General features: G+C 38.6%; 1 protein-coding gene across 1 annotated transcript; it reads right to left on the bottom strand.

The window, feature by feature from the left end:
- Positions 1–1,759: 1,759 nt before the first annotated feature.
- Positions 1,760–12,861, bottom strand: LOC144521899 (rhombotin-1-like). Its single transcript, XM_078256555.1, has 5 exons — positions 12,435–12,861; positions 11,626–11,839; positions 7,356–7,481; positions 6,933–7,041; positions 1,760–2,423 (listed from the first exon to the last, which is right to left on the bottom strand). Exons 1-4 carry the CDS (start codon positions 12,454–12,456, stop codon positions 6,936–6,938), a joined length of 468 nt encoding a protein of 155 aa, XP_078112681.1. The 5' UTR covers positions 12,457–12,861; the 3' UTR covers positions 1,760–2,423; positions 6,933–6,935.
- Between the last annotated feature and the right edge of the window lie 4,466 nt (positions 12,862–17,327).

The following is a 17,327-nucleotide window of genomic DNA, read 5'->3' as shown; positions in this document are numbered from 1 at the left end:
CTACCAAACACCGCTGCCCTGACAGAGCTCCAGGGCCTGCAGCTCCCCTCTTCCTGCTAAATGGCTGGTGTGTGTGAGTGAGAGCGCGGTCAGCGAGCTTGTTACGCCAGCAATCTTTTACCACAGGTTCCAGTTAATCTTATAATGTGTATAATTATAATGTGTTGAGTTATTTAAACAAACGATCGGGGGAATAAACGCCTCTTGTCCGCGAGTCTCATTGATAGAGCCTGCGTCTGGATGGAGCTCTATCAATGAGAGCTAGCTAGCCTCCTCTTAGAATTCCTCTGAAATTCACAAAATGCATTAAAATGAAATCGGACACCATTGTTAGCTTTATAAGACCTTGGGGTAGATGTTATATAAGTGGCGTGACAAAATTCAAACTGTAAATATACTCTAATTACGCCGAAAATTAAGCTAACTAGCCGCAATCTGAACACATAGGATTGAAGGGACAGTCGCAGCTAACGAAACCCCTAATGTTCACAAAAATTCATTAAATTGAAATCGGACACCATAGTTAGCTTTATAAGACCTTGGGGTAGATGTTATATAAGTGGCGTGACAAAATTCAAACTGTAAATATAGCTACTCTAGTTATGCCGGCAGCTGGCAGCCAGCCAGCCCCGTGTATTCCAGTAGTCCAGTACCCAGGGAAACGGTGACTTTCACTGGATATGGAGCTTTCCGCTTTCTCCTCAGACTGTGTGGAGCTCCTAGCTAAAGTCCGACACGTCTTTCCAAATTTGCAATTAGCCATCAATTTTCGTAAAACGGCCCATATTTGAGCTTTATATAGTTGATTTCTCGCATAAAAAAGTCTCAGAATGTATCATGTATAACTTTGCAGTGTCTGAAATATGAGACCTGCTGTCTCGTCTCCAATGTGTTTCTATGTGGTTCGCTCAAGCCAATCAGCGCGCAGCTCATCTAAATATTCATGAGCATACCATATTTGGAAGAAAAGCTCTTGTTCCAAATAGAGCCATATTCACAGGGCCTAATAAAATAGCATTAGGGCAATTTTCAGCCCAACCAATGTTACATACCCTATTAGGAGACCTTAAGGAACAGTGTAAAATACCCTGTATAATCATTCTATCACCCCTTTAATAACTATTTTCAAAAGGACTGCAACTAATGATTGTTTTCATTATGGATTATTTTGCAGATTTACATTTTTTCTCCATTAATCGATTGATTGTTTGAAAGCAGTGAGAAATGTCATCACAATTACCCAGAGCCCAAAGTGACACCTTCACAATGCTTGTTTTGTCCAACCAATAAGTACATCATTTCAGCTGTACTATACTGTTTGGCAATATATAACAAAACATAATATCATTTTATAAGCTCTTCATGTTTTGTGTGAAAAAAATCTCAATCTGTAAAGTTGACAGATAAATGTAGTGGAGCAAAATATACAATGTTTCCCTTTGAGATGTCATGGAGTAGAAGTAGAAAGTGGCATGAAAATAAAATACAAAAGTAACATACTTTAAATGCGTACTAAAGTACAGTAGGCCTACTTGAGTAAATGTTAATTATACAGTCCACTACTGAATTCTAAGCAGTTTATTGAACTTTTGTTGTTGATGATGGAAAACCAGACACATTAATATTGAAAGCAGTCTTTTTTCTTTTTTTTTTTTTACATATCTCATAATATGTCTCTTCAACATCCTCTCTCTGGTGTCTGATGCGTACTCACATTGATTATCAGTCATCGCAGTACATAAATAATGAGCACACAAACTGAAATTAAAATTCAGTTTAATTAGTGGAGACAAGAACAGCTTGAGATCAGAGTGAAAACAAAACTGTTGTGGGTTTGAAGCATCACTCAGTGCAGCCGAGTCTTCAGAGGGATGAAGGAGAAGCAGTTGATTCTGCTCAGATGTTGAACTGTATTCAAACAGTATTTGCGAATATGTTTCAGTTTGTTTTGCGGCTTCCTACATGCCAGATGGGTGGGGTTCACCACAAAGGACAGTTCAGTGGCTGCCAGAACAATTTGCCAATCAGAGAGACGTTTAAAAAGACAACTTAGTATTTTTTCCCTGTGATGGATGACTTGGTTGATGCTATGTGTGGTCTGATTGGCTTCACTCCATCCACCTAGTATTTCAAGTTTGGTGAACAGATTCAAATTATTGGTTGAACGTATGAAGAGCCATCACAGTCCACATTAAACATCCTCCTGGTAGTTTCCATGATCACTTCCTGGTTCATCTCTGGTCCATCTGATCAGAAATGGTAGTTTTTAGGATAGTTTCCACGCAGCTCTATAATAAAGAGTTCAATCATGGAAAACATCAGTGTTGTTTCCACACATGCTTCAGTCTGAAACAGGAAGCTGATAAGGACTCTGCTGGTGTGAGTTTCATAGTCCAACTGGCTCACAGTCGTCATGCTCTGATCTGCAGAAAGAGAAATGAAGAAGAAGAAAATGTAAAACAGCTCCTGGTCACTCTATGTGGTTTCTTTTAAAAAAAAACAACATATGATCAGCCTCATGTGTCCACTAATTGCAGTAAAGTAACAGAAAAGTTATTTATCTTATAATAAAATTGTGGTATACATTAAGAATACATGGTTGTGTGATTTGCTACAAGGGCGCTTTCAATAGAAAAACAAACTGAATACACTTATATTTCAAACACAAAGGCAAAATAATGTTCAATATATGAGTTTTAAATCCAAGTGTCTTGTTGTGAAAGTTGTAACTTTAATGGTAGTCTCGCATTGCCAGACCTTCCTCCACAGCGCTGCGGAGGAGGGTCTGGCTAGTCCACACAGCATTCCGGGAAGGGAATGCTGTGTGGATGCTCTGGTTTTTTGGCATTTATTTAAACCAATCACAATCGTCTTGACTGGTGCTAAACGACGGACGGAGCCACGGTGCCTCTGCAAAATAGCCTCGGGAAGGAACTTCTTTCGGTGGAACATTTGTACGTTCAAAAGTTGTTTTAGTCATGCAACAGAAAACTCAGATTGGACAGATAGTCTAGCTAGCTGTCTGGATTTACCCTGCAGAGATCTGAGGAGCCGTAGTCCTCATAAATCTACCGGAGTTTAAACTGCCAACACAAAGAAAGCAGAAGGTGAGTGACATCCAGCCGAAAAGAAGGACATCCGGCCGAATCTTTGGCCGGATGTCCTTCCTACCGGAGCAGTCCCGGAAATGAAACATCGTCGATACAGACTACTTTAATGGTAACCCGAGATTGGCTGTCCGTATGTGAAAGTAAACTGCATTTTACCACATTTGGAAAATCTGTTTAGCCCTATATCTCATGTATACTAATCTTAAATCTGTAAATGTGTCAATTTAATTTAACCAGTGCCTTTTATTTATTTTTTATCATCATTATATATTTACTTTAAAGTGATGCTTGCCTCTAGTAACAGCTGCTATTACTGCTTTTATTTATTTGTTTTATTTTAACTACACCGAGAAGCCTTGCGAGATGTCAATGGACCTGAGTACAATGACAATAAAGATCATTCATTCGTCTATTCATTCACTCATTCATCTTGGCAGAACTACAGGCAGTACTTTTCATTCCCCTTGGAGATTTTAAAAGAGTAATGTCTGATGTTTGTTTAAGACTCTTGATGATATTTTTTGAATAATTAAACTGTGTTGCTTCATTGCTGGATGTCTGGCTTTAGACCTGTTGTTGTTATTGTTATTGTTGTTGTTGTTGTTGTTGTTGTGTGCTGGTGACTATGAATGTTTATTTCATTGATTTCAATGAGACTACCTGATTGAATCAAGTTAGTATTTTGAATGAAAGTCAACACAGTACAATGAAAGTCTCGACTGGCCCCAGGAAACCTTAAATGATGTGCTACAATGCAAACATTGTGTGCATTATTTAGGAAGTATAAATATGCCTGTGTTATTTCTAATGCCATGTGAACAAGAAATGAAAAGTATGACCAGGGAAGTCAGAGCAAAATATTAATTATAAAAAGATTAATCTTCACAACTGCTACAAACAAAAGAAATGTCCTCTCTGGAGACCCGTAGTCAGCACCACGATATAAATCATGCTGAATCCTGCTACTCATCTACAAATAAGCAAGAAATTAACTTGTGCATCACTAGGGACATGTTTAGCTTTTTTAATTTTACATTTTTCGATCATTTTGGCTACATGCATTACAGTTTGGCAAGGGTGTGATTTTTTTTTTTTCCAAGTTCAACCTTGGCTCCTATAATAAGTCATTAATAAACTGTGTAGCCAAAATACAGACACAGTATAGGACATTCATATTTTTTTGATCCTACGACCTTACCAGCATAAAATCATGCATTTTATTTTAGGCTTTCAATCTAGAGCACTGGCTTCAAATTTGTAGTTTTTACTATTTTACACCAGATTGAGTCATTGTTCATGTTTGCCCCTAGCATTTAGTATATACAAAGTAATTCAATTCCTGAAATTGGCAGTGGCATTATGTAAACAAACTAGCATTTAAAGGGTTAAAATTCTAAAAAAGAATGAATATTTGGTAATTACGATCAGGACTGAAGTTGGTTAAAAGACTTCACTTAATGAAAGTGGAAAATAATATTAATGTATAATTATCACAGCAGTTTTTGACATGTTTGTCCTCTAAGGACATCAGAGCAACTCTTCTAAACTTTCAAAGGATGAGGCAGGCGATATTATACATTTTTCATGAAAGGAGCCTTTAAGTACATTTTCCTGTTTTTTTTTTGTTGGAAATGAATAAGCTTTAATGACTAGAATATCATTTAGTATAATAATACAGTATACAGCAATAAATGCAGAATCGGATTTTAATTAATATTTGATTAATCTACATTTAACCTAGGTCATGTCAGACAAGTTCCTATATAATTTAAGAAGGGCGGGAACCAAGACAAATACACATATAAAAAGCAGTGGTCCAGTGGTCACATTTATAAGTCTTTGACAGAAGTTTAAATAAATCTATAAAAAATCCAACATCAACAAAGTTATTTGGGTCTTGAGAGAACAGTTCTGGAAGCCAGAAAACCTTCACTGTAGCCACATCTGTAAAGTAGACTTTCATTTTTAACGCACTCCAAACAAAATATACAGAGAATTACATTTAAACATGCCTCCATTTCTCACCTCAGTTAACAATCAAATTGAATAAATCCTTTACAGAGTTGGTCAAGTCCTCAAATGAGTTGTATGTCGAAAAAGCAAAATTATCTCTCAAAGTCTAAAGTTGTTTCAATATGAACTCTGGAAGACTTTTAAAACAAAAAAAAGTAAAAAAAGTCTCCACTTCCAGAGTGCATCAAGTGTCCAGCACAGTGTTGTGTATTTTATGAACTGTACTTGTAGAGTATTATAATAATAGGTTGTGCTGCTGGCATGTTTTTGAACCAGGCAAACCCTGAAACCTGAATAATTGTGGATTTTGTGGTGTCTGCTGCATTTGCTATCAAACTTCTCCCATCGGCCATCGAAGCCGACCACTGCTCACGCCCATCAAGAGGCTCAATAAAGGAAGAGCTCTGACTCTCACAGGATTCATTTTTCTGCTTTTTAAAGAAAACCTGCAGGCAACTCTGTGGCTTCCAATGAGAGGCAACTGTTTGAAAAATGTCCATAGAAGAAACTGCATACTTCACGCTCTTATTTACCAAACCAGACATCAGCCAGTGACGCTTTGAAGGACATCGAAGGGATGAGAGAGCACAAACAAATATTTAAAATGTTTAAGTCCTGTTTTCTCTGTTTATAAGACGATTTGGATTCTGCTTTTCAAGCTGAAATCCACAACTTTAATAACGTTCAAAATACAGCAGCAATGATGGAGCATCCAGTGTTGTCTTTCTGAAGTTGTGTTAGCTCATTGTTGTTGGAATTCAGTAAAAATAACTAATCTACAGTATCTCACAAAAGTGAGTACACCCCTCACATTTTAGTAAATATTTCATTATATCTTTTAATGGGACAACACTGAAGAAATTAGACTTTGCTACAATGTAAAGTATTAAGTGTACAGCTTGTATAACAGTGTAAATGTGCTGTCCCCTCAAAATAACTCAACACACAGCCATTAATGTCTAAACCTCTGGCAACAAAAGTAAGTACACCCCTATGTTAAATTCCCATAGAGGCAGGCAGATGTTTATTTTTAAAGGCCAGTTATTTCATGGATCCAGGATACTATGCATCCTGATAAAGTTCCCTTGGCCTTTGGAATTAAAATAGCTCCACATCATCACATCCCCTTCACCATACCTAGAGATTGACATGGTTTTATTTCAGTTAGCCTAACAGTTGGTTTGATTTGCATTGAGAGATGATTTTATGGAAAGTACCCCATGCCAATCTCTAGGTATGGTGAAGGGGATGTTCAAAAAGAATCCGTGGAGATTTAAGCATAAAAGTTATATTAGCATATTACAGCTTTAAATCATCTTTTGAATACAGCTCATTGATCAGTTTAAACCGTAGACAAGAAACATTTCTTGCTGATTTAAACGCTGAATCTCATTATGTGTTTCATTGAGAGTACTGTAAGGGACCTTTGAGATGGGTTTAAACTTTAATGCAGTAATAATTGACACATCTGGCCTACTTTATATGTGTTTGAGATATTCACAAACCTGACGTGGTTAAAATTATCAGCCATCAATTGATTTTTGTAAACTTCTCTCCAAACAGAACATATGCATCCATACTAAATGTCACATGATGCAGACTTTTTCAAAGATAATATGCTACAGCATATCTTGGCATGATAATGTCAGCAGCCTCTGGTTTGAAGTCCCATGTCTACATATGGTCACAGTTGGGATGAGCTTTGTGAGCTCACTTGTATATCTTCCAGATATCTCAGCAGCGCATGTTTTAGTTCAAACTGTCAGAGCAGCTGCCTGCGACTGTAATTCATCCTCATCAGAATATTACCTCTTATTGAGGCTGCCTCTCTGTGCTGCCATTAAGATGGCCTCCTTCATAGTCCAGCTGGCACAGGATCATGTTGTTCTTGAGAAAAAACTTGTCTCCCACGCAAAATCTGCAGAGAGAAATAAAAATATGGAACTGGGTCTTGGTTCTTTGCTTGAGCTGAAATGAATCATGAGGTCCCAGAGGAGCATTTCAGGCATATTTTCAGCCCTGCTATGATAATCACAAAATTAATCTTGCATGATTGCTGGCTTGATTAACTATCCAAGTGATACAACGTTTTTAACCCCTCAAGGTTTTAAACTACAGTAAACTTTATCACATTCTGAATACAATGCATATGATGAGGTGAGCTCACTGGTGCACCGCCCAGATAAGTCAACTGAATTTGATCTCCCTGGCTAATTGCTCCCCTAATCTTACCTCTGGCGGCAGAGCTGACAGGCAAAGCAGTCTAAATGGTAGACGTTGTCTCTGGCTCTCATCACCATCTCAAAGGCAGGGATCAAGTTACTGCAGGCTGCACAGTTCCCCGTCACCCCAAAGAGCCTGCAGAGGGAAAGAGGGCGACAAGCAGACCTGTAGTCTGGACGCACTTAAGATACATGTCAGCCAAGAGCTGAAGAGGGAAAAAAACACTGAAATAAAGGGAAGACAAGCCTGAAAAGTAGTTCAACAGGACCCTACGTCTGAGTCACAGATGTTGCATTCTTTTTGCAATGCTGCTGCTGCTACTAATGCCGCGCTTGCATCATATTGTATGGATTCTAATTAAGAGCAGCCAAGCAGGAGGAAACATTCCCATCAGCCTCCTATAATTCTGAGTAGGAGGATGAGCCATTTCTAATATGATATCTCCCTCATGGCAGGAGATAACTGCATCAATCTAGAGCCAAAATAAAACTGCAGAGCCACCGTTGTTGACAGTTAAATGTAAATTAAATCCAATATTAACTGATACACTTATGTTAGCTAATTAACAAGACCACGAGTCTACAGCCATGCTAATATGCTCCCAACAACATTACTAACACGCTGATGTAAATGTTTACCATCTCAGTTCAACGTGTTAGCATGCTAACATTTGCTAATCAGCACTAAACAACAAAGTACATCTGAGGCTGATGGGAATGTCATTAGTTTGACCAGTTTGCAGGTATTTGGACATAAACCAATGTGTTGAATTTTTTGACCTGAGAGATGAGCGTCACAGGAAAAGTTGAGGGATTCATGCTTTGGAGAACATACATTTTGGACCAAATTTCATGGCAATCCATCCAGTAGTTGTGGAGACATTTCACTCAAAACCACAAATGTCAACCTCTTGGTGACATTAGAGGAAAAGTCACCAAAGTTCACCAAAGTCAGGGATATTTCAGCCTGGACACAAGGAGCTATATATATATATATATATATATATATATATATATATATATATATATATATATATATATATATATATATATATATCATATATATATATGTATATGTATATATATATATATATATATATATATATATATATATATATATATATATATATATATATATATATTAGCTGAGAGTTTAGGCCCCAAAAAAAGGGTCTTGAAGCACCCATTATTATTTTAGTGTAGGGGAATGGACTGAATACAGTAGCAATATACATCAAATATGATACGTTACTCAAGAGCAAACTTTGAGGAACGATGTTAACAAGTTTGTGTCCACATTCTGAATGTGAATCAGCAACTGAGCAATGCAAAACAAACTAACTACTCATTGATGTTTGGTTATATATTTACTATTTGTGTGCGCCACCAGTTGAGTATTATTCTCGTACTATTTAGTCCTAGATTACTTACTCACTATCTACTTATCATTAGCGATTCCTTAATAACAAGTTAGCAATGTGTTTCTTATTCATTCCTTTGTAACTACGCAAAATTGTGTGTACCATACTGTAGTGTTAACAATTCTGTATATCTGGTTCAACTCATTAACAATCGTCTAGAAATATGTGCTATGCACTTTTAACAAAAAAAGTATGTGAGCATACCTAGCTAAGGCTCCATTGGCTTATACGGTGTGATAAGAAGGCCTCGCAATGCAGGTAGCCATCTTGGAATAATGCGAAAACACTCCCATGTCGTAACAATGTTCTTCCGTAATGTAAGCGTACTACTTTTTTTCTCTCTTTTAAACAAACTGTTGATGCTGCAGGAAACTTCAAATGGTTCGCTCGCTGTGAACCGTGAGATATTTCACAGTTCAAATTTTTCAGAGTATCAAATGTAAAAGCTTTTATACTGTAAACTGGGTATAACTTGGATCACTGTTTCATTACATCAGCTGCTGATAAAGAGCAGGAAAAGGGGGATTCACTGAAGTGAAAATGTCAATTTATATGAAAATGTCACTTACTTTAAGTGCCAGATGGGGGTGTTTTTTGCCTCATAGGACATTACACAAAAGAACTTGAGAGTCAATCTTCTGAAACAATTTATCCGACACCATTTGAACTATGTCCTCAAACTACCTGAGAACAAACCCTGTGTTGTTTTTAAACACTGAGTGACTCAGTGCTGACCAGCTGCAGATTGCTTCACCTCTCATTCACCTCTAAAAGAATGAACAAACGGCTCCCTAAGAGCCTGACACACATAAAGATAAGTTGCAGAGCGGCTGATTTCCATATTCCATTAGAGGCCAGATAGAAGAGGAGGTTTGGGAGGGAGCAACTGCTATGGAAAACGAAAACCACAAAGGAGGGAGGAAAGAGGCGAGCATGTGTCTCCATGAGCTTCGGATGACAAATGAAAAAAACGTCATCAAACGAGTGACCAACACGGGGAACAAAAGCGAGTCCTAATTAACCAAATGTTCGGATCTAACGAGCCTGAGTCCTGAGCAGGCACCTGGTGGGTTTTTTTTCCTTCTCCTTAACGAGGCTATGGAGCTCAATGCTAATTCTCTACTAATGGTCCAATTAAAAGAAATCACATGGTTTTAATCCCGCTCTTCAAAGGCTTTTGGTCTGCACCCTTGCAATGATGAGGAAAACAGGAGGCAATCTAGCCAATTTAACTGTCAAAAGGGGTTTTAGTCTCTTAAGTGCAGTGCAGCTAATGAGAGACTTAGCTCCAACCAAATCCAGCTGGATTGTACATGAGACTAACACATGAGTTCAGCAATGTGGCTGAGATATCAGGAGTTCTCCTGCTGACTTGACACCAGACGTCGTTATTTAAGGCAAGAAAATGAATGCTATATAACTCGGAGAAGGGCCGTTTGAGCCAGGGTTTGGGTTTGTACATAAGTGGTGTCATCAAGATTCATGGTCAAAAGAGTATTTAAAACATAGGCTACTTAATTCATAAAGTCATTGTGTAGTGATTCACAGACACTAGTGGTCGGGTTCAGACAGAGCTGTTCAGACGATCTAAAAATCTTAAGAGTTTATAAGGAGGGTTTGAAGTGTGTTTAGTGTTATAAACCTCCTGCCCCCATTACATGGCAGATAGCGTAGGTATCAGCATACACTAGGAGTAATGTTGCCTACTTACTTTTGTTTCTTAACAAATGTTAAGAAAATGATACAACTAAATATGTAGCTATAGAGCCAGGAGACAGTTAGCTTAGTTTAGCATAAAAAACTAGAAACGGGGAAACAGTTAGCCTTGCTCTCTCCAAAGCTAATTAAATACCAATACCTTTTAATCGTTATCTCATTTGTTTGAAAATGTAAAGTGTAAAAATGACAATTCAAATTAAACACTGGGAAGTTACTGTTTCTGGCCAAGACACAGTCCGATACCTAACCCCACTTAAAATGGAGATAGACGGAGCCAGGCTAGCTGTTTCCCTCTGTTTTCAGTCTTTATGCTACACTAAGCTAACCAGCTGCTTGCTCCAGCTACAGACATAAAAGTGCTATCAATGTTCTCATCTAACTGACAAGAAAGCACATATTTCCCAAAACACTGAACTATTTCTTAACATCCTCAAGAGAATGGTATTGTTGCCTATTGTTGCATTATGAAATTTCAGTTTCTTTAGATACTCTGTGCCATATTCACCATCTATTGTCTCATTTCTTTCTATGTTTACTGTCTGAAAAATAAGTAAAATTGGCATGACAGTGACCAGAGAAAGCAGAACAGAAGAATGTCATATTTTTGCTTTTTAATACACAGATCCTGCAGATGACTCCAAACAAACTCAAGTAGCTCATTTAAACATGGGTAAAAACACACTTGTTTTGTATCTCTGAGAAAACATGTCACACCTTCTGTGAGGGTTTCACTGAAAGTTTTACTTAATTAGCCTGAAGGTTCAGCAGCATTTTAATCTGAGTTTACACAGTCACAGTTATCTACATTTGGAAAGCTAACTGAGAGCTGCTCACTTGTGTCTCTGTCCTCATGGAAGTTACATTTCTGCACACTTTCATTATTCAGTTTCTGCTGGATTGTCAACGGGAGGCTCTCAGATTCAAGTTAATATCTCTGTTAACCTACATTATCAGACTGTTCCCTTTTACTACAGTCACAACTGCTGCTTCTTAAATCGTATACAGTACTTCAATTCTATTAATAAACTGCAAACTGTACACTTGACTTCTATGATGGCAACAGCAGTAATTACTGGGATGATTTGTTTTGAAGCTGCAGAATGCAGCCAGTCCAGATACACCTGTAACGGGCTTACATACCTCAGGTAGTCCCTGCGGCAGAGGATGAGGTTGGCCCGGGTGTAGAGGGTGGAGCCCACCCGGCCCAGGCGGCAGTCACAGCAGGCACACTTCAGACAGTCCTCGTGCCAGTACCTGTCCAAGGCCTGCAGCATGAAGCGGTCCCGGATCTTACCGTTGCAGCCGGCACAGCCCCTCGGCTTCTCTCTGGACTGGAGGGACACGAGAGACACACCTGGCAGGAAACAAGAGAGTGACAAAGATAGAGCCAGACGAGGTTGAATTAGAAAGTTGATCATGATTAACAACTGAATTTATGAGAAAAGTATCAATAATACAGAGAACGTGAATAAGAGAGAATAAGGTTGATAGATCTATCACAGGAGATATAATGCTATGAATACATTTGATCATTATACATTCACTGTTGATATCACAGACACTATACATGTCAGTAAATAATAGTGATATAAAAAAAATATAAATAAAAAATATCCTGTTAGGTCTCCTTATATGCAAAATGTAATCCCCTATGGGAATATAATGATGGAGAAAAATGCCTAAAGTCATTTTACACACACATATACACACATACAACAGTTGTTTTCTGTTAGGGAGGAGACAAACTCATCATTAATCTTAATAAAGGTGTTTTGCAGTTATGATATGAAAATTGGGCAACATCTGCTTTCTGCAATCTTTAATTTAAATGTATGTCTCGTTGCAGATACACACAGTCCTTTCCCAGTCTCCAAAACCTTTTCTGTTTCCATATGTCATAGTTAACATAGAAAAAGGAAATTAACGGCAAGCATAAATAGGCTACTTACTCTCCTCCTTCTCCAGCACCATCCTTTCCGGAAAACAACAATCCAACAACAGTAGAAATTCCACCCTCAAGATAACAGCCCGAAGAGCGATAATAAACACAGAGGGCTTTGACACTCGCTCAAACTTCAGCTCCGCTCCTCATTACCCAGAAGAAAGCCATGAGAAACAGTCGCTTTCTCGTAAAAAGACAAAGAAAAGTAGCCCCGCGGATGGATGAAAACAGCGTCCCCGGGTATCACCTTGCCGGCAGGAAAGATGTCCTCAAATTAAGAGTGGCTGTGTGCCTTATCTTAGCTGATGTCAGTGCAAAAGCATTCCTGTATCTGCAGGCTGCGGCTGTTGCCCTCAGACGAGCTTCTCTGCACTGAGGCTCCTTACAGAGCTCTCTCTCTCTCTCTCTCTCTCTCTCTCTCTCTCTCTCTCTCTCTCTCTCTCTTTCTCTCTCTTTCCCTCTCTCTCTCTCTCTCTCTCTCTCTCTCTCTCTCTCTCTCTCTCTCTCTCTCTCTCTCTTTCTCTCTCTTTCCCTCTCTCTCTCTCTCTCTCTCTCTCTCTCTCTCTCTCTCTCTCTCTCTCTCTCTCTCTCTCTCTCTCTCTCTCTCTCTCTCTCTCTCTCTCTCTCTCTCTCTCTCTCTCTCTCTCTCTCCCTCTCTCTCTCTCTCTCTCTCTCTCTCTCTCTCTCTCTCTGCAAACAAACTCCCACAGTCAAATGGGTTTTTTTTCAACGCTGCGTGCTAATTATATAAAGTCATTATGCTCAGATCTGATAGTAACCGCCCCCTCCCTCTCTGAATCAATTATTCAATAGACAGTCACCCACCAGGACAGCCCGGGCCTGAGGTGTTTTAGAATGAGCTTATTCAACTCCAAGGACACCAATTATCTCCAGGGCGCCCTGTAGTCAAAGCACCGGCTTTTCAGCACGGCAGATGCAGCGCCTTTTACCGCGCACGTTCACATGCGCGTCTGCTTGTGTGTGTGTGTGTGTGTGTGTGTGTGTGTGTGTGTGTGTGTGTGTGTGTGTGTGTGTGTGTGACATATAGCCTATATTCAGTGTGTTCGTCCCATATTTGTGCACTTGTGTCTTTTTTTCTTTGTGACAAAAGTAAAAACAATACAAAGTATTAGAGTATTACAAAATTCCATAAATGTCACAAAACTCTATGACAGGTCATTAAAGGAATATATTAGAATAAGTAGGCTATAGGAATATTATTGGAATATACACTAAAAAAAGTTGTAAGTCTTCTGGTAGCTGTGCCAAGAGAAATGTTAAATTAACATGCTAGTTAAAAATGCTAGTTCACATTAGTAATTAAACTTAAACAGCTAATGTAAGTCGATACAGTAATTTGTAATTTGACAGTAAGTCGCATAGTAGACAAATTACTGTATCGTACAGGAGAAGCTGTAGAAGGAGGAGCCATAACGTGAGATACAAGGTAATGGAGCCTTTTATACATTGTTGTGTTTCTTTAGAAATAAACAATGGACAAATAAAGTCTTTAAACGCTTCAGATGTAAAGTTATTCGCTGTCAAAATGAATGGCAGTCAATGGAATGCTAATGGCGGGTGAGAGCTAGGTAGCATCAAAATGGCGCCATAGGAGGTACGCTTTGTAGATGCTGGCTTTACCCCTTTGCCTACCCCGAGCAAAGCTGACCTCAAAATCCAACATGGCTGCTCCATGCGTCAACAGTAGTGAAAGCTGTAGTAGCCTAATCTACAGTTTAATAGCACTGCTGTCTTATTTGTGTCCTATTAAACCAGTCGCACACACAGTAGGCCTGTTGTCCAACTTCTATCTGTCGACATGTTGCTACGGTGTTTTTAAAGCACAAAATACAGCATAGTGTGTTGTTATCAACTGGTAGTGCTAACCTGGCTAGCGCAAACATTCCGACCTGTTGTACTGGAACGGAATCAACTCGAGTGTGACGTCATTCCCAGCTCCAGCTTCCAACTTCCGAGGTAAATGGAACATAGCATTACCCTTGACACCCCCATAGGCTGTAAAAATAATGGACCAAGCTTCCAGTTCTGAAAAGTGAAGCCAATGCGGAATTGTCTTAAACCTGCATTGCTAGATCTGAATACTTCTTCTTCTTCGTAGAACTATGATACTACTGTACAAGTCCTTAATATTAAATGAATACTGCAGATGAAACCAGCTATAAAGTTATATACTCAAAAATAGACCTACCATAGACCAGGTACTTGTAGTATTAGAATATTTTAGGAATAGCATGAAATCTAAATAGCCTGGAACTCACTGTTAAGTCCCAGACCTGCTGTAGGCTACAGTAAGTCACTATATTGAGAATTGAGTAATCAAAATACCACAAAGTATGGTAAGGTCATTATTTAAAGTTAATCTTGAGCACCACAAACAAACCTTTAGTCTCTGTGGTTAGATTATTGGAACATTATAGTGATTTTCAAGGCCAGTCCATAAACAGCACTGCAGCCTGCTTACCAAATAAATCATCCGGCCCTAAATCCTCCTCATTAGAAGTTGTGGCATAAACAACTGTTCTAACATGGCCCCTGGATCAGGTCACACTAATTAACCAGCACCATCGACCGAAAATTCCCTCATTATCCTCCCTCTCATCTGATCGCATATAGGCCGTCAAGACAGCTAACGATCAACCGACTAATTAATCAGCAGATGAGGTGCAAGTGAAGCTCCAGGTTCCCTCTTCATTTGCGAGACACATGGGAGCTAATTAGTTCAATTATTAATGCATCTAATTAAATAGTTTCTCTGGGTAATCCTGGTTGAAGTCTCATCCTCAGTCGGCTGCGGTGATAAATGGATCCGCGCTGCATTAGACCCCTCTTGTCCTTTATTTTGACATGCTTAAAAGACAATGCAATGCCAGGCCCAGACTAAACATTACAGGCTATTCACAGGCCCGAACCCCATTAAGCTAATTGCACTAAAAGCAGTCTGTGGTTGACATTAAAGGTGAGCTGTGGTTTAGGCTCTAATTAGCAGTCTGCGAAAATAGGAAGCCTTTTCTTGGCCATCTGCTGCGGCTTGCCTCCCCGTCATGTCCTCTGTGTGAAAAGGGCAGAGACAAATATAGGTGGTGTTTTGTATGGAAGGGCTGTTTGTCAGATATAATGCCATGAGAAGCCACAGCACATATCATACAGTAACAGCTGAATTTAGAGAAGGGAATACAAGAAAACTGCTGCAATTTGGGGCAGCAGGGCCTTATGGTTTAGCATATGAAACCACAGCGCTCCTGCTTCTTGTCAGACTGGAAGAAGAAAACCAGTGTTATTTAGACCTAGAGGCCATTTTCTACTATTTATATTCACTTTACAGTTCCATCATTTTCCAACACATGCCCTAATTAGATTTATCTTTACCAAATGCAATGTTTATGGAGTCAAACATGTCTTATTCCTGGCTCAAGAGATATAACATTTTTCAAATGTTTCAGGAACGCTGGCATCTAGCGGCATGGCTCAACAGACAGTCAATCATCTGTCGGTCTAGAATAAAATATCCAAAACACTATTTGACAGATTTCCAGGAAATTCTGGACAGTATGGTGATTCCTTAACTTTTCCTCTAGTACCATCATAAGATTTTAGCTTGTCAGATACTTTAGTTTATGACCAAATACCTTCAAAACTTATGACATTCCCATCAGCCTCAGCTGTACTTTGTGTTCAATGCCAATTTGCAAATGTTAGCTAACACTTTAAAATGAACTTGGTAAGCATTTTACCTGCTATAAGAGTTTTGTTTCATGACAACTGAGCCAACTCAATCTGCTGATAAACACTGTGTGAAATAGTCAAAAGCTCAAGAACATGAAAGTAAGTGGACGCTGAGTTGAGATTGTTTTGTCAACTGCCATTTCCAAGTATCAGTAATGAAGTGTAAAACTCAAATTCTGCCAGTTAACTGAAAGGAAGCAAGGGTTACATAATAAAGCACTGATATAAAATATGTCATCTCTTGCAACAAACAAAATAGTAAAATATACTGTTTTTCTGACATTTCCATATTATTAATATCAGAGTTTTCAGAACATTCTAAGATAGGATAAGACATCACTTTTTTTAGGGAAATCTTTGAGCTGAAGTTGCAGTGCAAAGAAGAAAAGAGTGCAGAATGAGAATCAGAATCAGAATAGGATTTATTGCTAAGTACGTTTTCACTTACTTTGTGTGTGGTGCATACATCATATTAAAAGGAAAGCAAAGTGGCAGGCAAGAACATTAATATAGAATAGAAATATTACAATAAAAATGCAAACAAAACTATAAAAAATGTACAATATAACTGTTTTACAATTTAAATAAAAAAAAAAGAAGGCTACACGGTTTTGTGCAGGATGAGCAAAAATGTTGTTGAGGGAATGTGCAAAAGTTCAGGATATATAGGCTAATATAATATGTGCAATGGTCAGGTATACAGTATAGTCCAGGATGTGTGTTAATGCAAATGTATCAAAAGTATCAATAAATAAACCTAAGTACAAAAATATCAATGAACAGATATCCAAAATCCAAAATATATACAATGCCAAAGGTTGTGCCATAAATTGCTTCTTGGTGAAATGCATATATCGCATGAACATTCCATAGATCACTACCACCACTGAGGTGTCCTTGAGCAAGGCCCATAAGGTGTCAGTATGCTATAGGTCGGATGGTTGAACAGCATTTTAAACCCCTACGCACACACACGGACCTTTCAACGTCAGCATTTGGGACCTTCATCAGAGAATTAATGTAACTTTCTGTAACTTTCCGACAATCTGACATTCACACCCACTTCACACAGAGAAGGATGCTAATGGTTACTGGCTTACACTACTCCTACTATTGTTATTTGTATGCTTAAGGGCATGTGCTGTACTGTATGTGT

Source organism: Sander vitreus, chromosome 8 (genome assembly GCF_031162955.1).
Source record: "Sander vitreus isolate 19-12246 chromosome 8, sanVit1, whole genome shotgun sequence".
In the NCBI taxonomy this organism is placed as follows: Eukaryota; Metazoa; Chordata; class Actinopteri; order Perciformes; family Percidae; genus Sander; species Sander vitreus.
The sequence above is the reverse complement of the archived record's forward strand: the minus strand, read 5'-3'. Positions and strand labels throughout refer to the sequence as shown.